General features: G+C 39.3%; 2 protein-coding genes across 4 annotated transcripts in view; one reads left to right on the top strand and one right to left on the bottom strand.

Moving 5' to 3' along the window:
• itfg1 (integrin alpha FG-GAP repeat containing 1) overlaps window positions 1-410 on the bottom strand; it is a 223,170-nt gene extending 222,760 nt beyond the window's left edge. Inside the window, exon 1 of the mRNA XM_034201274.1 lies at window positions 188-410. Coding sequence (XP_034057165.1) covers window positions 188-365 — 178 coding nt within the window. The 5' untranslated portion in view covers window positions 366-410. The remainder of the gene's footprint in view (window positions 1-187) is intronic.
• Window positions 411-921: 511 nt separating this feature from the next.
• phkb (phosphorylase kinase, beta) overlaps window positions 922-24,773 on the top strand; it is a 144,442-nt gene continuing 120,590 nt past the window's right edge. For 2 of the 3 annotated variants that reach the window (XM_034201271.1, XM_034201273.1), the window contains exons 1-3: window positions 932-1,007; window positions 6,166-6,252; window positions 22,007-22,145. In XM_034201271.1, the coding sequence (XP_034057162.1) occupies window positions 944-1,007; window positions 6,166-6,252; window positions 22,007-22,145 (290 nt within the window). In that variant the 5' untranslated portion in view covers window positions 932-943. Of the gene's footprint in view, window positions 1,008-4,291; window positions 4,386-6,165; window positions 6,253-22,006; window positions 22,146-24,773 lie in introns of all 3 variants that reach the window. The other variant, XM_034201272.1, reaches the window with a different exon arrangement.

Below are 24,773 nucleotides of genomic sequence, written 5' to 3'. Positions count from 1 at the left end.
TAAACCATATTTAAGGCACACTGTATAAGAAACCGTTACGGAATAATAGTGGTTAGTTTTACAGTTGTATTAATGTATTTAGACCATTTGCAGTGCATATGAATAAAACATTATACATCATTTGGCACAATGGTTAATAAGCTAACAAGACAGACATAAAAGTGACGTTACTAAAGCATTCACATACGTTCTCTGATGATGAACATGTCTGTCTGTTTATCCGCGAAGAAATCTCCAAAAGCTGCCACTGTCCCATAGTTTTCGGCAGCAAAAAGGTCGGCCGTTACATCCTGTAGAGCAAATGTCTTGTATTGTCCCAGAAAAAGTAACAAACATGCCAAAATATTGCATTTTAATTTCCACATCCTTATTCGAGGCAGGGGCAGCTCCTCACAACAACACGGACTGTAATACGGCACGTTGTTTTACGGCAGAGTGAAATTGCATTTTGAATTGAATGAATGGCGAGTCAAATTGATAATAGTTTTGAATATTTTGATATATGCTGTGCTATCTTTATTTTTATTATAAAGAGGTGGAAATAATGCACTGTTTTAAGGGTAAATATTACAATTTCACAGCTTCCTTGTTCACGTCAGTGTCGTGCTCAGGTTATTTTTGACAGTTCGTAGCATGGGTTCATTGCTCAGTCAAGTTAAAGGGAGTTAGCCAGAGCTAAATCGGAAGTGAAGGGAGTTTAACTTCAGAATAAATACAAATATTTAGCTAACAAGTATGTTAAGCGAATATATTATAACAGACACATGATATTGATATTTCTGAATATGATGTGACACATTTTACTGTAATATATTATCTAATTAAGACATTATTATGTCAACTTTTTACATTTCTGTGGTTCGTGAGCCTCATCGCCTCTGTTTTATTTTGAAGGATGACACCTGAAATCCTTTAACTTTCGTGCAAATTTGACAGTGTAAGCATGGCGAGCCTTGCAGATGTCGGCTGGAAACTCTTGGAATTTAAAGCCCGATCAAAAAGATCAGGTCAGACTTCTTATTTTTGCATGACAGCGTGCTTTGTGTGAGACTGTCAGCTTGTAAATTCACCGTACACGGGGTTTAAATGGACTTGATCTGGCCATTTAAATTGTCCAATACAGTGACGGTGCAAGCATGAAAGGTCAGAGGTGTACATGTGAAACACTCAGGAGCTATTTTAGGAGATTTTTAGCAGGTCATCGTTACATCTCCCCCATAGTTAACTGTACTGTGTGTGTTGCATGAGGTGTAAGGCCTGTTGACAGCCTGTGCTATCCTTGCATGGTAGTCAGCCTGGCACTGGAAAAGTAATCCCGTCCAAAAAACAGTGGTGGAACAAGTACTTAGATCGTTTACTGAAGCAAAAGTACTGTATTCAATTATGTCACTTAAGTTGAATGGTCATATCACCCTAAACCAGTGTTTCTCAAAGTGGGGGGCGCGAGAGACCAGGAGGAAAAATGGTTATGGAAAAAAATCATAATTTAAAAATAATATGATACAGTACAAGTACGAGAGAGAGAGCACCCCGTTTATTGTTCCCATTTTATTATCCAGAATTACTGTAAACTTTTGAAGAAAGTAGTTAATCTACTATTAGTAGTTTGTTTAAATGCATTAATTACGTTGTTTTGTTCATTAACATAAAATATATCTCACGTACCCCCTGCAGTACTCCAACGTACCCCTAGGGGTCCGCGTACCCCCATTTGAGAACCACTGGTTTAGATAGTTAACTTTAGTCTAAGTTATCTCAGTGGGTCTCAATAATGTAAACAATTATTTCCGAGGCACACGTTTATATGATCATTATAGTTATAAAAATATAAGAGAATACATAAAAAACAGGTATCAAATACTATATGACAGTAAAACAAGAATACAGTTTGAAAGGGAGTGATTTGTAAAATATCCATAAAGAAATAGTAAATCTGTTCTGTTTCATATGGATGTTGAGAGATGTATCCATAGATCTCTTAATTTTGCTCTCAAAGTGCACCAGATTGATGCTTTTAACTTCAATATTTAAAAAACAAATCTTCCCGGGGGAGCATGCCCCCGGACCCCCCTATGTGAGGTCCACACACCACCTATAAAAATAGCACTTGACCCCTGCTTACACCTATATGCCGTGAGCTGATTGTCGAGCCTTCATTCTAACAGTCGCGGGTACACTGTGTATTTGCGTGGGGATTGTTGCAGTAGAGAATTCCACTGTAGCGACCGGTACATTAATGGGAAACCCTAAATGATTGAGCACCCTCTATGAAAAGTCAAGCTACCCCACAGCACCCCCAAAAGAAATCTCTGGGGCCGCCACTGAGCCAGCAACCCCGTTTTGAAGAAATGTGCAGTGCAAAGCAGGCTCATTGCAGACACTAATGCTGTGATGATAAGACACACTTTGCCAAATATCAGCATTTTCTTTCTTTTCATGTCTTTGCACAGATTGCAAAGTGGCAAAGTATTATAACTTATTGTTCTAGCAAAGGGATTGCACAATTGTATTATGTATTTATTGTTTTGAGCACACAGACTTATGGAGCATTGTTTTATTATCACTGTTCTAGCAAAGGAATGCTCACGTTCATATTGATGTATTTTAATAAATGTTAACTTGGCCCATTACGTGACTATTTGTGTTGGGGGGGGGGCCCAACTTTTTTTTTCTCCAAAGGGGGGACCTGACAGAAAAAGTTTGAGAACCACTGCCCTAAACATTGACTTGAAGTACCACAAAAGGAGTTATCATATGCATAATGTGCCATATCAGAATAATACTTTATTCAAATTATTAATGCATTAATGTGTACATTGCTCTAATTTTGCAGCTGTTAAATATGGGCTTTAGTTGTTATAGGCGCACTGCCGGCTTATGATTTTACCCAGGGATTGATAACGTTGAATGTTTATCTAAACTAATGCATCCTTATTTATTTGTTGGTTATATTTTGTAATCTGAATCTGCAAAGTGACTAAAGTGATCAAGTAAATGTAAAATAAAGTACAATACTTTCCTTTGAAATGTATTGCAGTAAAAGTTTAAATTAGCATAGAATACAAACTCACAAGGCCTGCACATTTGTACTAGTGTATTATATCACTTAAGTAAATTACAAAGTGCTTTCCACCACTGGGTTAAACTGAGTGTTTTTATACAATGCAAGGACAAAAATATAAAAACTCTTGTGTATCCCAACAAAGATTGTTTTCAGTGATTCAACTGAGGAAAGTTGACTAGTACTTATACTATCATGATTACATCTGTCTTTGGTGTTCTAATTAAAGATTTCACAACATTGTACCTCCATGAATCATGTCATAATCACTACTTTGTGTTTAATAATTCATTAAATGAATTAAAAACATGTAATGAGGTGCTTACATCATTCCAGTATTCATATCATTCTCTTTTGTGAGTTAATGCTACAGGGAGAATAATCACTCATGTCCTAATTTATCTGTGTAGTTATTGCGGAGGCCGGCTGGGGCAAACGTGCTACAACGGCCCACATCAGTTACATTAGAAGAATGGCACAAACTAAGCAAATATAAAAACACAAAAGTACCAAAACACTTGCAAACAAAGAAACATATTCACCAACTTGTCAACACGTCGCAAACATGCTGCTTTAACGAAACTGCAAATACAAAGACGCTGCAAGAAGCTCAAAACATAACGGAAACCAGGAGACACTAAAGAGTGATGCACACAGCTGGGACCGGAGCACTTGTTGAAGTTCAAGGATTATAAAGTTGGCCAACTGTCAATGGTCCCAGCTGTGTTCATCACTTTTAGTGTCCCCTGGTTTTGGTTGTGTTCTGACCATTTTGCAGTGTTTTTTTGTATTTGTGGCGTTTTGTATTTGCAGCACTTTAGTAGACGCTTGCGTATGTTTCATCAAGTTGGTGTATGTTTTCTAAATGCTGCCATGTGTTTCAAGTTGGTGAAAATGTTTTTTCATTTGAATGTGTTGTACATTTGTGATTTTATATTTGCATCGTTTTTGAAAGTGCAGCACGTTTCTCCCTCCTAAGGTAAGTGTGTTGTGCCGCTGTAGCGCATTTGCACCTGTTGGCCACCGTACATCTTCAGAATGTAGTAGTAGTTTCTCATGACTCTGTGTCTCTCAAGGGTTAAAATAACTTTCATTCCCAGGCAAATTCAACACATTGTAATTCCTTGCATGTTGTCCATGATCATCATCACTGGGTGTAATTATGTGTTGATTCGTGCATGTCTTATATCTAACTCTGTGCTACTAACTCCTTCCTGTGAATTGCTGTAGATTTGTGATTTAGCTGAGAGAGACCATTGGCCTTAATTGCACCTTTTGAGAATGGCTGCAAATGCCCGGACACATCGGAAAATACAAATACTCGGTAAGTAGTGTCAAAGTCTCTGAGGAACACAATGCATAGTCAGCCACACACAAGGCAGCAGAGGACAAGGGTAACGATTAAAATAAATGATTATAAACACATGCTGAAAAAGAAAGTTGATGGTATTCTTTTTCTTTTCATTTTCTGGTATAGTTTTATTAGTTCAGCCTCTATATGACTTTGTTCAATACCTTATTTACCTAAATTATATATTTCAAACTCGCGTATCATAATGTGTGTAGTCTTGCACAGTAAGATTGTTGTACTTTAACCAAAAACAATGTAATTGGATAACTCACAGGAAAGATATTATTATTTGTTCCTGCCTTCCTGCTTCAAACAACTTTGTTTGTCTTGTAACTTAACTGTATATAAAGTATTTATATTGAATTAGTTGCATTACATTTTTTTTTAAAAAGTATCCCAAGAAATCCTTTTTGTTTTGACCAGATATGGGAAAGTTATTGGACTGTAGGTCAAAAAAACCTGTTTAAACAAAATATCATATACAAAATGTATGCAAAGTATTACTCTTTGTAATGCATTAAACATTTTACATTTTCTTTTCAAAACTATTTTAAAAATGGACTTCTTTGACTGATATGAATTTGTTCTGATCTTTGTTTTAGTAAATACAAATAAATTAGATATTGGCTTATCTTAGGTTTCAAAGTCATATTTCGTTGAAGTATGTATTTTGATACAGTATTCCATATTGGTAACTTTATTTACTGATATGAGGTAACCAGCCATGTGCAGAGTAATTATATTTGAATCTTAAGAAAACACAAGTCAATCACACGCTCGATTTCTCTTTTGCTGTGGGCAAATTTGATGTGGTGTTACATTACACATCATTTGTGTCTTATGTTGGTTTAGCAATATAATAATCTTCTTGTTCCTCCACAGTAAACATGACAGACCCAGAAGTGACACCATAACATTTACATTATTAATTAAGTCACTGCATGGATTACAGTGTAAAAGGATCTAGGATTGTTTCAAACTACATTACCAACACTACACACATTTGTCTGATCTTTTGTTAGAAATTACAATTGGAATTATTGGACTGCCTCTATGCTCTTTTAAAGTGTTATCTTTAAAAGGAGATGGATTGGCTTTGTCCCCAGCAACTTTTAAGCTGATGAAAATTATGCAAATTTAAGCTCGAATGTGAATTTTTCAGTACCTGTGGTATTGACCCAAGGTCGAACCCATTAAAATGCAAATCTCAGCAGAGGGAAAAGTGTCTGAAAATAGAGAAAGTCTAACAGATGGGGGTTTCCCTCAAACTCCAGCTCTCTCTCAGCTCAGAGCAGAAAGTTAGGTGATATATGGTGGCAAGCCACAAACATTAACATTTGAATCTTGTGCTCCGGGCCTGCACAATGCTTTGTTTGCCGAGTTATTTGTAATGCATTGTGTTGCAGTGAAAGAAAGACTTTCTTGATGGCATGTGTGCATTGTTTTATTTCTTTGTTTTCTCTGCTTCTTATTTTCTCTTAAACCAATTGAAAGATATAAGAGCATTTTATAAAATAATTAGCTATAGAAATGACATTTAATGAGAAATCGTCTACCTCCTCTTTTGATTTTCCTGCAGTTTAGTCATTCAGGAATGTTGTTGGTGAACATCGGGAAGATAAATGATCGCGACTCATTCGTAATGTTTACTTTGAGGATAAATGCGACAGAATAGGCATACATTTTAAAATATATGCTATAGGTCAATATTGAAAGAGTTAAATGTGTGTGTAACAGATGTGTCCTTCCTCAGGTTCCATCTATGAACCCCTTAAGCTGTCCTTTCTGCAGCATACGGATGAGCCCCTATGGGAGAAGCTGGACCGCTACTACAATGCTGGTATGTACACATATTTACTTTAAAACATAGTATAAGGCAGGCGTCAGATTAATTGGTCAATACAATTTCAGAAAATTGTAAAAAATGTCCATCCCAGTTTCTCAAAATCCAAAGTCTTTAAATGTCTTGTTGTGTTGGTCAGAAACCCAAAGATATTGACTTTAAAGGGGATCTATTATATGCTCACTTTCAGGTCCATATGTGTACTCCAAGTGTGCTCTTCATTTTCTCATACTGCCTGTGCTGCAGCACCTCTTCTCACCCTCTGTCTGAAACCAGAGCCCAGTCTGCTCTGATTGGTTAGCTGCCGGCTCTGTTTTGATTGGTCAACCGCTTAAAGATGTCCTGCCACTAAGACTATCTTGTACAATGTATTGGAGAACTAGCCAATAGAAATGCGAGAGTTACATCGTTATGTCACTTTGTTACCAAAGTAAACAAAGGGTGACAGAGGCATTGTGGGGGGATCGGCGGGAGAGAAATTTCCTTTCATGGGAACTTTGGGATTTTAAGATTTGCAGACCATGCACAAAAACCAACATGTATGTCGCATTTTTAATGAGAAATTACTTGAAAGATTAAATGATTATCCCAGAAGTTAATGATTATTTTTCCATTCATCGACTTAATGTACAGCTCTAATACATTTCAATGCATTATTGAACAAATGAAACAGAAGTTCTCCTAAGTGCACTGACTGCACACACAGGTTGTTGCTGATACCGTGTCCCAGGAATACATCATTTTGATCTCTTAAAACATTAAAGCCCACTAACAACAATGGCCCTGCTGTTGAGCTAATGCATAAAAGCTAGCAGTTGTTTTGTCATTGCCAATATGCTCAAATTGCAGCCTTGGGTATAGTGATTACATCTTGCAGATTGACATTATTGTTTAGAAATAAATTGTTCTCAGCTAGCAAGATAAAAGCAACACGGGTTGCCGGGTGTAACAGGAGCAGAAAACATTCACCCAGCATGCACTGACCTGAATTTAATTCAATGCAGAGTGCTCTGACTTGGTTTGGCACTGCACTGAACTCAGCTGATAGTGTTTGCTAGTGGGAGGTAGGTGTAGAATCATGTGGGAGTTACTGCACGAGATAGTATTACTGCTTTGCCAACGTTTTTGAATGATGATATGATGGTAAAGACCAGATATTGATTAAGAAGATCCCATCACTGTTTTATTACTTCTCAAACACATTAGCAATATCAAACAAAAATAGTGTAAAGTCGCCCACATTTTCCCAGGCACGTTTTTGCAGACTTAAACATCAGCTTGTTCAGAAGAACCAGGAGGAGATGTTTCTTTGAAGACGTTTTACTTTGTGGTTGTGACTGATCCTGTGGCAGGATCAGTCACAAACAAAAAAAACAAAAGGGATGATGATAGATCACTGGAAAACCATTGCTTTTTCTCAATTAGGACCCTTTTCTTATAACACTGCCATGTTGTTCACTTTGAACACTTGCACAGTGGGAATTTGACCACATAGCATTGTCTCAAATCCCACATGGCTGCTGTTCTCTCACTGGAAGTGACCATCACCAGGGTTAGCTCGCTATCAACAGGGCTCAAAAGGGATGCTAATTGGTCTCATCCTCCTAGTCCGGTGTATATATATGGCTTTACATTAATATAATAATTTGGCTTGTTGGCTAAACCAACACCTGGTGTTTTCTGAAATGCTGTATCGTTTCCTGAAATGCTATTTTGACTTGCACTTCAGGGTCACCGCACAAAAGCCTGTGCCAAAAGAAACTTACTCCAAATGTTTAAATGTTAGCTGTCAATTTAGCTGCTGCAAATCAAATACTTTATTTTGAAAATTGTATTTTTCCATTTAAGAATACAATTTAAAGGAAAAAAAAATGGTCATACAAGCATAAGAAGCTAAAGTAGGAATGTGCATTGAAAATCTAAAGTAAAAACACATTCATATAGGAAATTAAGTAAAGGGTACACCCTTGATCCTGCTTAGCAATGGTCATGTTATTCTTGGCAGCTGTGTGTTAGCGAGTATTTATAACCTCCTAAATGTCCAAATTGACCAATCGGAATTGAGTATTCAACTAGGCCATCTAATAAAGTAAAACATTGAATAATACCTAATACAAATTGTCATGTTTAGTTAACGATAGACCTCTCTCGTGTCAGAGGTTTTGACTTGTCATTTCATAAAAGCCCAGGTGCAACTAATAGCATTAATGATGGTTTCGTTCCTCTTTAGGTGTGCCAGTAAGTAATGGCAGTGAGCCAGCACAGTACAGTGTCAAGGCCCTGTCACTGCAACAGCTAAACTGAAGGCTGCCGTTTCAATCGTATCAGCTACACCTGTGTTTGACATGTCACAATGTTTGCTCAGAGAAAGGTCTGTGACTGTGTCCACACAGGATAAAGCTTCAATCAGAGGGAAAGAGGAAGTAATGAGACAAGTGAAACAACACTAGTCATTATTTAAAAGTTGTAGCTGTTGGTGAAAGGAGTAGGGAGATGTATTATTATTACATTTTATATTGTAATTGTATTGAAGTGGTCAGAAGCCTACGTTTGCTAGCAGGTACACTGAGGTTACTGTTGTTTCGGGCAAAAAAGAAAGCAATTGTACAGAAACCTAGAGAAACAAAAAGGTGTTAAATAAAAAAAAGCCATAACAAAAATAAGTATTCAACTATACAGAGCTTATGAAGACAAAACATTGCAGAGTAAAGTGATAGTGGTGTTTATAAAGTGGCAGTAGAAGTCATAGCCACTGATTATATGATTAAGTTATTGTACTTTGTATAGTTATAGAGATGTCAAAGAAATATAACGCACTACTGTATAAATAAAAAAATATGTATTTTTAGAAGTTAGCGTACTCGTCGTATCTCTTGTGTTGGTCTCGGCCTTATGATGACAAACAATGTTTACCTTCCTTTATTTGTTCCAAGTAAAATCAATACAGGTAGAGGCAGATAGCAGCAGTCACTTGTTCTCAGTTCCGCAGCAGGACCCTGTGTAGCATCTGGCTGTTGAATTCTGGGAATACGGCACAGGATGCTGTCCCAGAGGATCAGTGATAAGTGATTGTGCAACTGTGAATTGGATTTTCTCAGCTGCTCCAGTTGAAGTCCAAAAAAAAACAAGAGTACCGCAGGAAGATCTGAACTGGGTCAGGGTTTAAAATGTCTGCTATGGCGCACTGTAAAAAAACTGAAATACACGACCACTTTTCTTCCTGGCTCATTTAAATGATGATAGAACAAAAGAAGAGGCATGGCCTTCTTCTTGAACTAGGAGCTTTTTTAAGATGACCTATATCGTATTTTCTCCAGAAGATATTTCACAGAGTTGCACCTTAAAGGTTGTTCAAACTAGGCTAAAGGGACCGTCAGCATTTTGCACCAAAGGTAAACTAAACACAAGCCAAGACGCTTGAGGATTCTTCAGATTGATCGATCACATTGTGTGTTCGCTTTGCGGTAATAGAGCAGCATGTCCCAGCGTGTTTCAACTGGGAATAGTCGAGGTAAATGCCTCAGACAGTCACAGTCAGGTCGTGATGTTAAAGAAAAATAACTGCTGCTCTGTTCGACAAGTCATTAGTCAAATCCAAATTGGATCAGGTCATTGAAAAAGAGCTGAGAGCCACAAAACGTGAAGAAGTAGGATTGCAGGTGATTGCACAGACATTGCACAGGTTTTTTTAATAAGAATTCTCACCTGAATAATTTCTTTAAAGAACAGCAAAATTAGGTTTATATCCGGGTTTCCTTACTTTGCAGCAAACGTTTAACAAATAATGTAGTTACTTTGAATTCATAGGAAAACAACGAAAACACATAGTGATTTCTGGTTGTTTTTTAGCCTACTTCTAAGTTAAACAAATTATTCAGAGAAGAGATGCTGACCTTCCATTATAATAATTATGTGGGAAATTATTTCTTGATAGTTATCAACCATATAACACTCCTCATGCTTACCTGCTGATAGTCTGAATCCTGATCTGCTTTGTCATCTTTTTGTTCTGTAAAGCATAGCAGCCCAAATGAACTTCACATTTATAAAACATGCATTCCATTTCAACCAAATTGAACATTATAAGTTGTCATCTTGTAACAAAAAAGAATACTGCATGAAGGGATGTTTTATTTACAGTGCATGCTCTTCGTCGTTAATAATTGTCACTACTTAAAATGACACAGAGTCCTCAAGGGAACGGTTTATCAAACCCCTATACAAATGTGGATATATAGGGATTTCCTTTCTTCTTCCTTCAGAATAAATTGTGTTTCCCAATCACTTATTATACTTTCCTTTATATTTTAGAAACATTTTTGTGCTTACTAATGTTCATTACAAAGAAAAAGCATAATGCAAATCCCACCTTTTGGTTAGGGTTCATCTCAGGCAACGGGTTGACATGAGACTCTAAGAAACAGCTTCTGCCAGCAGTGAACAGTTAAGAGGCAGATAGCTCCTCTAACCCAGCTGTGGAGTGGTAATGCGTCCTGTGTGGAAGGTTATGTTCCGGGCTGGATGCATCATTTTCTCACATGAACACTCTCCTTGCAGATATGACACAGCCCATTGGTCTGCCCTGATGAAGGCTGTAAAAGCACGTGTATGTGTGCAAACTCCTATGAGTGTGTTGTATGCCGTCAGTTTATTGTGGGTATCCATTAGGCTGCATGTGAATGTGTGTTTGGAAATGAAAAGGCAGGACAATAAACAGAGCTTAGTGTGCAACAGGTGTAGCTCTCAGTTGGAACTGATTTGCTGCTATCAGCGAGCGCAGCGTAGCCTCCAGCATCAGCTGCGTGGAAACCCCATGGATTTACGGAGGAAAAAAGCATCTGCCAGATTGCAGTATGTCGAGAACGCAGCGTTGAACATTGGGCTTGTTTAATTGTTGTGTGGCGGCTGCAAGCGCTTGTCCAATCCTAGCGAGGGAACAAAGCCAACATTGTTATCGCGTGCACCCAGGCCTGCCTGCCAAACCAATACACCCTGCTTTCTGTTGGTTTCAGGGAGAAAAGAGGGGGATATGGGCGAGGCATGGGGTGACAATGACAAATCAAACCACTTCCATGTTTCCTCCTTTCTCTTTCTTTGTGGTATAACCAGCATTAAGCGGCGATGCTGTTGTGATAGGGATGTCCTTTAGAAAAGAGTGAAAGTTTAACTCCATCCCTCTCCTTTTCTCCCCTCTTCTTTCATTCCCCAACCTCTCTATGGTTTCTTATTTATGTGGCAATGTGGCCACACTCCATTGACTCCTTCCTGATAATACTGGAGGCAGAAGGCGCTATCGCTCTGCCGTCTGGCTCACACCGATTAAGGAATGGAGAAAACACTTTTTTTATACTTTTCTAGTCATTATTATAAGCTTTTTTGCAAAACATAAGGTTGCCTAAGCTGTTTTTGTCTTCACTTTGTTTTTAATTTGTTTCAATTCCCCACACTCTTTTGCAATGTTTAGCCATTGAAATCAGTCCATTTTGTTCAAGTGTCTTGTATTTGGGGTTCTCTGTATCTCAATACATTATATTTGCAGATAGCCTGTAATCATACGAGAATGAAGGAAGAGTATAAAGGTTGCCTTGATTGTTTTAATAAGAGTAATCTAACTGAATAACGAAACAGACATATTGATTACATAGTTATTGATTTTGTTTAAGAAGCAAACGAATAACAATACAAACTGTGCTGAAAAGTAACATTTCTGACACTGAAGTAAAAGAGACAATCAGTTCATTTAAAATGTGAGATTTAAATGTAATCATACTAACATGACATTTGTTTTGAGATTTGCTTTTTTTACGGAACGGCTTTAGTCACATTTTCATTTGACAAATATGCAAATATGAAAACTCAACATAATAACTTGTGAAAGTGTGATAAATTGCACATTTACATAACTGCTGAAAATGTGCTGTATTTATATGGAGGTTATTCCCTATCTTTATTCAAGAGCGTGTTGTTTCAATTTGAGAGCACAATTTATTGATTTCACGTTCAGATGTTGTATTCAAACCCTGTCAAAATATGTTTATTTTTGTCTTAGTTATTTCATTGTTTAGGAATGGGGAAATATAACTTTTCTTCATGTCATTTCTAATTTAAGATCATATGTTTCCCTCACTAAGTATAGGTACAGTTCATGTTACACCATTTATTGTGCATTTCTCTGAAGCAAATGTAGTGAGGGCAACATACGATACTTAAATACAAAAATGACTTTACTTCTTTTATTATATTTCCCCATTCCTAAACAATGAAATCACTGAGAAAAAAAGAAACACATTTTGTTGTCAGTTGCCTAGCAACAGTGTTCACGTAATGTACAACACTTGAAAGCCAGTTATTATCATAGATGTGCCGCAAATATGTCTACCAAATGAATTTGCAGGAAGTAAAGTTAACGTTAACAGTACCATTAAAATAAAAAGTCGTAAATAAAGCAAGTGAAGTAGGCTGCATTTAATAAAGCCGTGGAGGGAGTTTATATAAACCTGGTTAAAGAATCCCTTACGGGACGCTTTAATAAGTAAAGCGAACGCGCCAGCAAGACGACACTTCACCTGGCCTCCTATTGGTTGAGGGATTTTGAAATGGTTTTTGCACAGAAAAAATCTAAGCGCAGCGCACAGAAGCAGCCTGAGTGCGAGGAGAAGGTTTTAAAGTGGAAAACAGGAAATCTGTAAGCAGCAATATATCTGAGTGCAAGCGTGCAGTTTGAGCAGAAGCAGATATAAGCACAACGACAGGGTTTGACTGAAAGAAATACAAAATCTGAACGTGAAATCAATAAATGATGCGCTCAAATTGAAAGAACACGCTCTTGAATAAAGATAGGGAATAACCTCCATATATTTAAAGTACATTTAAGAAGATTAAATCAATGGACTGTAAAATAAATGTTTTCTTGGTTTTCTTGAACAAGAAAAAGCCAATCAATTATGTTTAGCATATTACATCTCTTCTTGATTGTTAATCTCAAATATGTGCACTGAAGTGCTCAACTCTCAAATAAATGGCTAAGCATTTTGCAACCCCAAAAAAAACACACAAATAATTGTAAAATAATTAGGGCTGTCAAACGATTACAATTTTTAATCAGATTAATCACAGCTTAAAAATTAATTAATCATGATTAATCACCATTCGAACTATGTCCAACATATGCCATTTATTTATGCATATTGTTGTGGGAATGGAAAGATAAATGAAAGAAGGCGGATATATCCATTTAACATACAGTATCTATGTTTATTATAACATTTTTCTGCGTGTCAAAATGAAAGACAACCCACACACCTATCAATCATCAAACCGTGGGGTCTTAATTCATTACAGTGTTGATTTCTATCAACGGGGGGAGTACTTCAGGAAAGTCGACAGAGGGGGGGGGCGGCGGCTAGTGGAGTACTTCGTGACCACAGAGTGTGAACGTTGTGATCAGCTGTTTTAGCGCAGTTCTCCAGTGAAGGGGGGGAGAGTCTCCCTCCGTAGCCGGTTGGCGTAGTTTTGGCACAATTCCGTTGTACAGACCGACGTTAACAGCAGCCCTGTCTGTGCACACGGAGACCGACTCTGTCGTCCGGTGATCTAACCGCCTTCTGGAAAAGTTTCACAAGTAGCCTACGTCGGTACGCAAATGCGCTTTGTGACACAAGTGACGGTACGCATTTCAGAGAGATTACGCACATAACCTGCGTACCAGTTATGTGCACCCCTGTACTACAGCAAAAGTATTCTCCGTCGGGACTTCTTGCAACAACACCACGCCGTTATCAAAGATGTTCTATTGAGAAGACGATCACTACGTGACAAAAGTTTTCAAAACCGTGGCTACTGAAATCAATCTTACTAACTGCTGTCTGTGCAATTTACTCCGCGCGAGTTGGCAGACTTTATTTTGCTTTCTTTAACATCATTTTTCATGGTGAGGCTATGCGATTTCTTGGTATGGGTGTAGCCTACCCCAGCCATACCCTGGTGCTGCCACTGGTGGCACGTATGGGGCGGGCCATTCTGCACATGCGTTAAATGCGTTAAATATTTTAACGCAATTAATTCAAAAAATTAATTACCGCCGTTAACGCGATAATTTTGACAGCACTAAAAATAATACATGTTTAGTTTTAGGGGGAGTTAGGTATTGTCACTATTTGTATTTGACCTACTAGGCTATACTAGCTAGGCTTCTCATCCAACTCTCAGAAGTCCCTTTTAAGTTGAACTATTGCTTTATTGAGTCAAAGTTTCTTTGTGAGCTGATGCTAGTCTGTCAGCATGTTGTTGTGTTTTTATGGACACTGCATTTGTCTTTCATTTCATTTTACCTCATGTCACAGATGTTATATTGCAGGCAACATTATGACAGGGTCAGCAGAACAGAAGTTGAGACTTCCACACACAACGAACTCACAGTTAGTGTATTTTCTCCTGTAGCATCTGCAGTGGTACTGTACAGATATGATCGTACACTATCTATCTTTCATCTCTTTATTTATTTCCCTTTTCAATCTATCTCTCATCTTCTCTCATTTTCTGCACTCTGTCGCTGCAGTGAAATGGCCCGTTGTAAAAGAGCAGACTGAGACATTAGCTGCTGATTTAGTGGGACATTAGCTTGATGGATGGCTTGGCAGAAAACTCCCAACAACAGTTGATTTGCATCCAGAGAAACTTGCAGTGTGAGGCTGAACAGCACTCTCATCGTTTATGCTCTGCGTCTAATGATGACTTCCGCAGAACTGCAGGAGATGATGAAACTTTGAGTCCTTTACAATTCTAAATTAAATGAGAGCTCCACAACTCATTTCATCCTGGGCTCATCTGTAAAATACATTTGACATAAATGTATCTATAAAGATAGAAAGAGAAGATTTACCATATTGTAAAGCAGAGAAATAGATTCAGGAGAAAAGGAAACATATTTCAGAGGACGACAGTTTATTTTGAGATGCTTATAATGCTGTCAAGTTTTACATCAACACAAATATATTTAGCTTAAACTTCAGTTAACTTTAAGAAAATGTTAGTCTAGAGTGTGTTGCATGAATTGCACTAACAACTATAACAATGACTGTTCTTTGGGAGACCTACAAACACTGGCTTGCTTATTTGACTTTTTGACAACTTATTTTAAGACGAATTGTATGTTATCATTCCCTTTTTTTTAATAGCTGTCACCCCATGATAACCTTTGTTTGCAAAGTGTTTGCCAATTATCATGGTTCTTAAATCTTTTTTTAAGAACCATGCAATTGCCATAAACTGACAGATAATTTAATATTTATAATCCTAGAGAATTGAAGTGAAACCTTTGATGAGCATAAAATACACTTGATAAAAACGAGATACTGTACTTTAAAGGTGGGGTAGGTCATTTTGGAGAAACCAGCTCGAGTGCGCTAGAATTTGAAAATACACTATCGGAGAAAATCTGCCACTTCCTTACAGAGCCCCTCCTCCAACACACACGAACGCGCACATGACCAATGAGGGCACGAGATAAGTTTGTGCACAGATGGGAGGCTGACAGGCAGGTAGGCCATCCAGTTACTTTAGCCGGGCCGGCTAAAATGATTGGTCGTGCTTTTTACAGAGCTACGGCTTCCACAGATGAATTTTTTTTATGTATTTATTGTCAAAGCACTTCAGATATTCATTGATATCGGGATGTTAAGAGCATTCCATGGAATATAACAAAAAGTGTATCTCGAGCCGGTTTCTCAAACTTACCTACCCCACCTTTAATGACAGCTGTAGATTTCTAGAACAGTTCATAGATTTGTGGATGACCAGCTATTTCCAGAAACATCAGCTATCAGCTATTTCTTGTTGAGTATAATCAGCAATACATCTTACAGCCTGTCAGATGCTACATGTGCGCCTAATAGAGTGGAGCAGGAATTGTATGTTTTTGTAGGACTAGTTTTGGATCCCAGTGGCGATGACAACTGGACCTTCTGTACCCCCCTTTTATTTATATAATTACATCAATTTTTTGTTTGTTTTATCTGAGTGTTCTCTGAATACCTTGAAGGCCCTGACGGTTCACCACTGATGGATCCCAAGGGGTCCCTGGACTAAAAGCAATGGGATTGTTCCATTTGATCGTGGGTTATAGCTGAAAAGTAGCTCTGTGGCAAACAAAGGGTTAGGATACCAACACGTTTTGTTCAGCAGGATCATTTCCACGTATAAACACCACTTTTTATTGTTGAAGCATCAATGCAATTGCCAGAAGTAAAAAGCTAATGTCAAGCTATAAACAAACTACATTAAGGTTGCGTGACTTTACTTCACCACTGCTAGGCTAAAGACGGCTAATGTTTGGCACGATGACGTTTAGTGGTCTCATTTATTCACTTGTTAAAACCACAGTTTTTTAGACACATAGTGTCTTTGGACTTTCACCAACGGGTTGTTTGGGGCCAAAAAACTCATACAAAAAACCATGGACTTGAAATACTAACTAATTTCAAGGTTTTGGGACTTATTCCTGCATAACTCGATGTAGCCGTATTCAAGATGAACCTGTGCCCAAAGATGAATGTGTTCGGTGTGTCTGCGTGCGTGTTTACACTTAATTTACTTTGTCCTTACAAGGGCACAAACGTGCATGGGCCATTTTGCATTCAGGGTTAACCTTTACAAGCTTGGCATTCACTTTAATAAGTCTAGGGTAACGTACACTAGGAGACCTGAGACTAGTCATCAGTCTCTTCACATGTCCATGCATGTAAGTGTGCACTTAATCAATGTGATACATAGAGGTGGAGTTGCTGACAGGTTTATTAATATTCCACCTAATTCACCCCATCAACCTCTGTATCTCATCGCTGACTACACTGTCACCTTCAATTGACACATACACAATACACACATAAACATGCACATACACACACATATATTGTGTCTATTCAGATAGAGTGACATTCCCGCCCCCGTCGTTCCCCCAGTGCTTATTACTTTCACTCCTTTCACTCACATACCTCCTCTTTTTCCCATCCCCTCTATCTCTCTTTCCCTCATCTATATCTCTTCCATCGTCCCTCTCCATCAGTCTCTTCCTCTCCGTCTCTCCTTAGCTCTGTAACAAACGACAGTGCAGAATGGATGTCCCCGTCATTTGCACTGGCATAATGTTCTGATGAAAAATGAAATGATCCCTCCAGACAGATTAGTCCTCGGTGAGGGGACCTCTGCAGGAAAGGAGAATGTGCGTGTGTGTTTGAAACAGATAGATTACTTTCCCTGAGGCTGTTCTGTTTGAGTATGTAATATTTCAGCATATATTATTGGAGGCCTCCTTTCTGTTCACATTAAGAGCCTCCATCCGTTGTTCTGTCCTCTGTAGCTAATGCCTAGAGTGAACTTTGTTGAACTTTAACCATCTTAGTGCTCATTGCTCATCCATTTAGTGCAGCCAGATATTCACAGCCACAACCCCAGGCGGAAAAAACGTCTCCATTATTCCCAAAGAAATGACCATGGTCATTACTTGCTGTAGAGCTTCCCTGCCCATCCATTAACACTAAAATAATGAGTAGAACAGAACCTGATTCTGGCACTGTAAAGCAGGGATTCAAATGTTTTTTGATGTTGAACCTACGTCAACCTAAGCATTGATCCAGTGGTATTCAGGTCTCAAGATGTGTGGACAATTGGTTCCACCCCAGTTGTTCAGATGCTTGGCTGAACTTGCTTATCAATGTCTTCAATGTCTAAATAGAAACTGCCTCATATTTCAATATAATCGTTTGTGTGACCCAACAAACATGACTAATAGTCTTTTTAATTACAAATTACCCAATTAAAACTGTGCCGTTTCTTATTGAAAATGGGTAAAAGTTGTGGTGGTTTACAATATTTGTCATTATTATAACATATCATTCAGTTGCCATTGTCCGAAGCAACTTACAATAAGTGCAATCAACCAAAAATAAACAACTTCAGAACAGCAAGATTCCTGCAGGTACATTAGCTTCCAATAAGGCAATCCATTAAAAGTGCTTCTGCATCGGCTTCAAATAATCCAAACCTCTCTAACTTCCACATTCAGATGTGGGAAATAGTCTTTTTTATTTTGCCCAAGTGCAAGCATATTCAGTCTGGTGGACTTTCAAGATGTGTAGATTTTCTGCTATCCTGATGTTATCAATGTTTCTCGATTCTATGAACATTTATAAAAAACTAGCCGGTTGTTGGAACTGTGATTCTGACACTTTCAAACACTAACAAACCAAATCAAAACCATACCAAGACTAAGATTTGACAGCTACGATAGTGGCTTTGTGAGATAAAGCTTGTTTCTGTGTTTGGGGTAGGGAATAGAAGTAATCTGACAATTTGTTTACACATCCTATAACCAAGGCTTAAGACAAACTAATGATTCCACTATGCTTCCAACATAATTAGGGATAGAAATATGATAACTGACATACTGCATTGCATGTATTTGAGCTTTTACAGTACCCAGGTTACTATACATTACATTACATTACATGTTACTTGTTAGATGCTTTTATCCAAAGCGACTTACATACTCAATACAGTGGGCAATCCCCACAGGAGCAATTTGGGGTGAAGTGTCTCAGGGATACAACGACATGCTGACTGCAGTGGGGTTTGAACCTGTGGTCCCCTGATCCGAACACCAACGCACAACCCACTGCACCACACGCCTCCCCTATACTGCATGTCAACATGTTCTCTAATTACCAACCTAACGTGGTTATTTAAGTGCATGTAATGTATACACATCTTAAGTCAAGTATTGGTATTTTTTCAAAACAACTAACCATTGGTATTTTAAAGGTCCCCTATTATACTATACCTTGGTTGGTTATTGGCTAATGGTTACACAAGCCAAAAAATCGTTATGACATCATAAAGTGGCCAAATTATCAGACAGGTTTTTATATAAATGGATCAGGACAAAAAGTGAGGGGGTCTTTTTTCCTGAAACGTTCAGAATCTCTTTACACAGAGGGGACACATGTTGATGTATAAAATACATGAAAAAGTGGATTTTGCACAATAGGTGACCTTTTTTAATAGCCTCTTGGCTAACTCTGGCACATTTACAGAAATGTTCATTAGTGTGCACTGTCCCTGTTAAATAAATGAATTTAAGCAATCATCCGACCTCTACAGCTTACTCAGAATGCTGCAGCCCGACTGGTCTTCAACCTCCCCAAGTTCTGCCACACTAACACCTCTCCTTCACTCCCTTCACTGGCTGCCAGTGGCTGCCAGAATACACTTCAAGACACTGGTGCTGGCCGAGCTGTGAGGGGATCAGCCCCTTCCTACATCCAGGCCTTTGTTAAACCATACACTCCAGCACGTGCACTTTGCTCGGCGTCAAGAGGGACCCAGGTACCCCTCAAAAACACGCCAGTTTGCTATCCGGGCTCCTCAATGGTGGTATGATCTCCCCATTGAGATCAGGACTGCAGGAACTCTACATATCATCTGTTGCAGACGGAAAACGCATCTGTTTCGATTTTACCTAGGGAATTGAATTATTGCATTTTTTTGAATGTAGGCTTTGTATCTAATTCAGCAGACCTTACAATGTTAAGACTTGCTTGAAGTGAATACATCTACACTTTCCTTGTTGTTCAGAGTTTGAATCTTTATGGTTTTTGCACTTATTGTAGGTGGGTTTGGATAAAAGTGTCAGCCAAATGTAATGTAATGTAAGCAATATGCTGGGCTCAGAGTTAATGTTTGAGGAAACACATGAAGAAGTTCTCTTGGTTAATTTTCTTCATTCTCTTGGTTGATTTCTTCATTCTGATGCTGTGCAGAAGAGCGGAAACACTAGAGGCCATGGAGAGTTGCATTTTGTAAATGTTTAATAAGTGTTGGCATATAAGTCTCTCAGAGGGAGACCAGAGGTTGAGGTCAGCCGTATCATAGAACACCATTGGAGCTGGAATTGAGCCAGTTCCTTCAGCGGAGTAGAAGTTCACGTCAATCCTCCTTCTCTTGTTGAACACCTTAAAGACCAGGGGCCATATTCATAAAGTTTTTCTTGTGCAAACATGTATTCCTTGTGAGAATATTCTCACAAAATACTGAATTCAAGGAAATGGTTTATGGTAGATTAACATGTAGAAATGTATGAAATGAAAGCAAATAGATACAATAACCATCAGCATGTGAATACGTTGATGGCTTAAGCTGAATGACATAAAACAGAACTACGCCATGCCTTAATTAAGATACAATTCTACAATTAGACCAATTAATTTCATCCAAGGCCTATAATCACATAAGGGTGCATTTGTCTCGATCAATTACACTTTTTTAATAGAATAGCTAGCAACAGGGTCAACAACGCCTCATCAATAAGGTCAATGTTTCTGTCCTGACTTTGCTGAGAGTTGCTAGACAGATTCTGAGAGTTTTCTCTGAATGTTTCTAGATATGTCCCCTGATCACACTCCATTGAATTCAATCCTAAAAACCCTAATGGCAAAAAGGAAATGTCTCTATCTCTTCATGTTAGTCTAGATTGCGTCTGAAACTGCTGGTGAAGTATGTGCACATAACACGCAAGTCAACTTGCACAACTCCATGTCTATCATGTGAATGCCTTGCACGACATTCAAATACTGTGTATACAGTACACTGGCTGTTGTTAGCTAATGCAGCACTATTTTAATATTCTGGTCGAGCAAAAATGGTGCTCTTAGTCCAAATGATATTATTCAAGGTATTTTGTATCCCAAATGCTATTCATGTGATCAAAGAAATACAGAAAGACGTGATGATTTTCTTATCTGTTCATGGTTTCGTTTTTAGATTTTCCTTGGTGAGCCAAGAAAAGACCATTTTCCTGCCTTGACTTTTGATGGTATTATTCTGCTGCTGCCATTCACACTTCACACATCACCACTCACACTTCTCATCTTGAAAAGGCATCCATCTGTTATCACACTCTTACAGTGTGAACTGTACATGCCTCCACTACACAAACCAAGCTTTTCTCATAATCACTTTATTACATGAATGTTAACCTAATTTTACAACTTGGCCCAACATTTTCTAAATCAAATTGAACATAATTTAATGTAGTTTTTTGGAGTGTGAATAAGCATGAAAGGATGAAGCAGGGGCAAGATCTGCACAGCTGGAGGAAGTGCACAGGTCCAGGAGGAAGCTGTAACCCTGCTTGAGGAGCTGGATACAAGTTAGATTCCCACACTTCACAAATGCATTCTAGCCTGGGCAACAAAACAAACAAAGTAGAAAAAATAGATGCTGGTGGTCAATTACAGTGTCCTCTCTGACCCTGGGACCGCCTCTTGGCCAGCTGACTGTGCAAAGCTGAAGGACACTTGCTCTACTCATCTGTTCTTTAACATCTGAAAATTGATGAAAAATGCATTTGGTACTTATGTGTGATGGGAGCAATGTTGCTTCAGAGCAGTACCTGTGTAGGAGTAAAAACAGACTAGAGAAGGTCATTCAAAGTGTGTTGGAGCATCAAGGTACAGTACATGCTCTCAAAAACTGCATTCTCAGTGTAAGTTGAGTAATGATGTGAATACAAATTGTGTTTTGGACATAAAGCTGCACTGGTCATCACATGAAGCATTACTACCTAGCCAGCTTCCAGATTACACTTGATTTCCCTGTTCTTTCAACTAATGTTGTTGGGTGTAATAATACCATAGCTCTTTTTGCAAGAGGTGTTGCGTCACAACTATTCTCTTCTACTCCGTCTCTTTCTATCTAGTCAAGACAACCATCCTGAACTACCAGAGTCCCACTACTGGCCTCTTCCCCATCAAAACATGCTCCACCTGCAAAGAGGCCAAGGTCCGGGACTCCCTGTACTGTGCTGCCAGTGCCTGGGCCCTGGCTCTGGCCTACCGGTGAGTACACAACAACTCTCTCTTGCACTCTAACAGTTTCATCATGCAGGATGTGTTGCATGAACGCAGGTTTTACGGAATCATATGGCAATGGGCACCGGGTTTTCCTGTTCACACCGCAGCGGAGCAGCCTCTTAGCTCCGGAATCCGGTTCGTTTCAAGCACCAAAAAATTGTCCGGCCAGGGCAAAAGCACCGCATACATCACGCTTACGACGAGGCGGGGGCAGGGGCGGGATCAACTCCTGAACAACAACAAAAAGCCGGCGTTGTATCCAGTTTGTAAACAACGATGGAGAAACTTAACAAGCAGCAGTGGTCCACTGAAGAGACCATCTACCTACTGGGAATCTGGTCTTCCGAAGAGGTACAGAGGAAGCTGGAGCACAATCGGCCATTGTTGTTGTTGTCGGTGTCAGCTGTGAGGGGTTTCCGCACGGTTTGGCTTTATGAAGCAGGCACGTAAACGGTTACGTCATGACGCAAACGATGACGCAATGACACAGCACCAGTCGGACTCTGGGCGGTGTGGAAAGAGCCGGAGCTAAACCGAAGAACCGGTTCTGAACCTGAAAAGCTCTAGCACGGAGCTTGAACCGGAGTTGCGTTGGTGTGAATGAGGTATTAGAGGATAGATTCACACCACCGTATGACATATGAAATCCAATATACTAACGGGGCACATTTCTCTACTTTGAAGAGCTGTATCTCCATTATGGAGCGTCCACACTACAGCTTCAAAAAAAGCTTGGAGCTGGGCGTGTCTGAAGCTTGGGGATTTTATTCGAGCAACGCGACCAACAACCAATCACCGGGGATTTTATGGGAGCAATATATATATAAACTCCCCAAACAGGCGAAAACCTACCAGTTTCACCCACTGTCTCTGCCACCTCCTTCCATGACTGGTTCTTCCAGTTTGTATCCCGGTAGGTGAAGAGGGTCTGGTCATACAAAACCGGGTGATTTGCTACGGCGATAAATAGTTTCTCCTCCATCTTTTTTTGAAATATAGAAATCAACGGCGGGATATCTCTCCCAGCTTAGACGCGGTTTGATTGGCTACGGCTTGAGCTGTCAGATTTTTAGAAACGGGATTTGATTGGCTGGCGCTGGCTACTCCGGCGTCTCCGGCGGAGACGGACCGCTATGCTACCCACAATTCAGTTCGGCGAAAAGCGAGGCAACGTGACGTCACCCCATTCAAAGTGAATGGGCAGACGCGTTGGAAACTGTTTTTGAAGCTGTCGACGCTGTAGTGTGGACGCAGCGTTATGCTAACCAAATGCCCTTGCATTTTCACAAAATGATCTGCAGCTGAGATTTATTATATTTGTCATATAAATTGTGAGAGATTTTACCAGCACTACAGCAGAGTTGATGTAAAGGAACCCTAAAATGGATGGATAGATCACTTAAAGCGTCTTTATAGAGCGGAACAGACCGGGAATCCTGAGTTTTCATCGGTTTACGCTTCTGCCCTCCCAATCCCTTCTTTCTCCTTTTGTTCCATTCATTTCTATTTCATGCTTACTGACCCTGATTTCTAATCGTCCTCTGTCATTTGGAGGCTTTGCTTCTCAAACACATAGGGATTGTTGGTTGGTTCAAGGAGAACACTTTAGGATTTCACAGAGAATTGTCTAAAAGCTCTAAAAACTCCTTTATCAACCGTCTCTACACTTGATGCTTGCATTCCTCTGTGATTAGTTTTGAGGGAAAAGAGCACTTCCACGAAATGAGCCTGTAATAGGACAGAGGAGAAAGGAGGGAGGAAAATAAGTGGGGTGAGAAGGAGATTTGGCGGATCGAGACAGAAAGGGAATGTAGGGAAAGAAGGAGATACTAAAGGTTGAGATACAGAGGAGAAGGTGAAGTGTACAAAGGGTGAGATAAGAGGACAGATAAAACAAGATGGAAAGGATGGGTGGAAGAATGGGATGGAAGGGGAAGACGGAGAGTAAAAATAGAGTGCTGCAGTGATGTGACCAGCGGCAGATCTCAGTCATCAGTCATGGCTGCCTTCTATTAGAATTGTCACTGAGATTTAATTAAGATGATTCTCATCTGACAGGCTTGGCTAGTGCATTACTTTTACGCCCAGTGTGTGGTAGTGTCTCTAAGTCAGTGGTTCTCAAACTTTTTCTGTCAGGCCCCCCCTTTGGAGAAAAAAAAAAGTCGGGCCCCCCCAACACAAATAGTCAGGCTCAGTGGCGGCGCCAGAGATTTATTTTGGGGGTGCTGTGGGGTAGCTTGACGTTTCATAGAGGGTGCTCAAACATTTAGGGTTTCCCATCAATGTACCGGGCGCTACAGTGGAATGTTCTACTGCAACAATCCCCACGCATATACACAGTGTACCCGCGACTGTTACAATGAAGCCTCGATAATCAGCTCACGGCATATAGGTGTAAGCAGGGGTCAAGTGCTATTTGTATAGGTGGTGTGTGGACCTCACATAGGGGGGTCCGGGGGCAAGCTCCCCCGGGAAGACTTTTAAATATTGAAGTTACATGCATCAATCTGGTGCACTTTGAGAGCAAAGTGAAGAGATCTATGGATACATCTCTCAACACCCATTTGAAACAGAACTGTAAACAGATTTACTATTTCTTTATGGATATTTTAC

This window comes from Gymnodraco acuticeps, unplaced genomic scaffold, assembly GCF_902827175.1.
Source record: "Gymnodraco acuticeps unplaced genomic scaffold, fGymAcu1.1, whole genome shotgun sequence".
Lineage (NCBI taxonomy): Eukaryota > Metazoa > Chordata > Actinopteri > Perciformes > Bathydraconidae > Gymnodraco > Gymnodraco acuticeps.
This window is presented reverse-complemented; position numbering and strand designations above follow the sequence as displayed.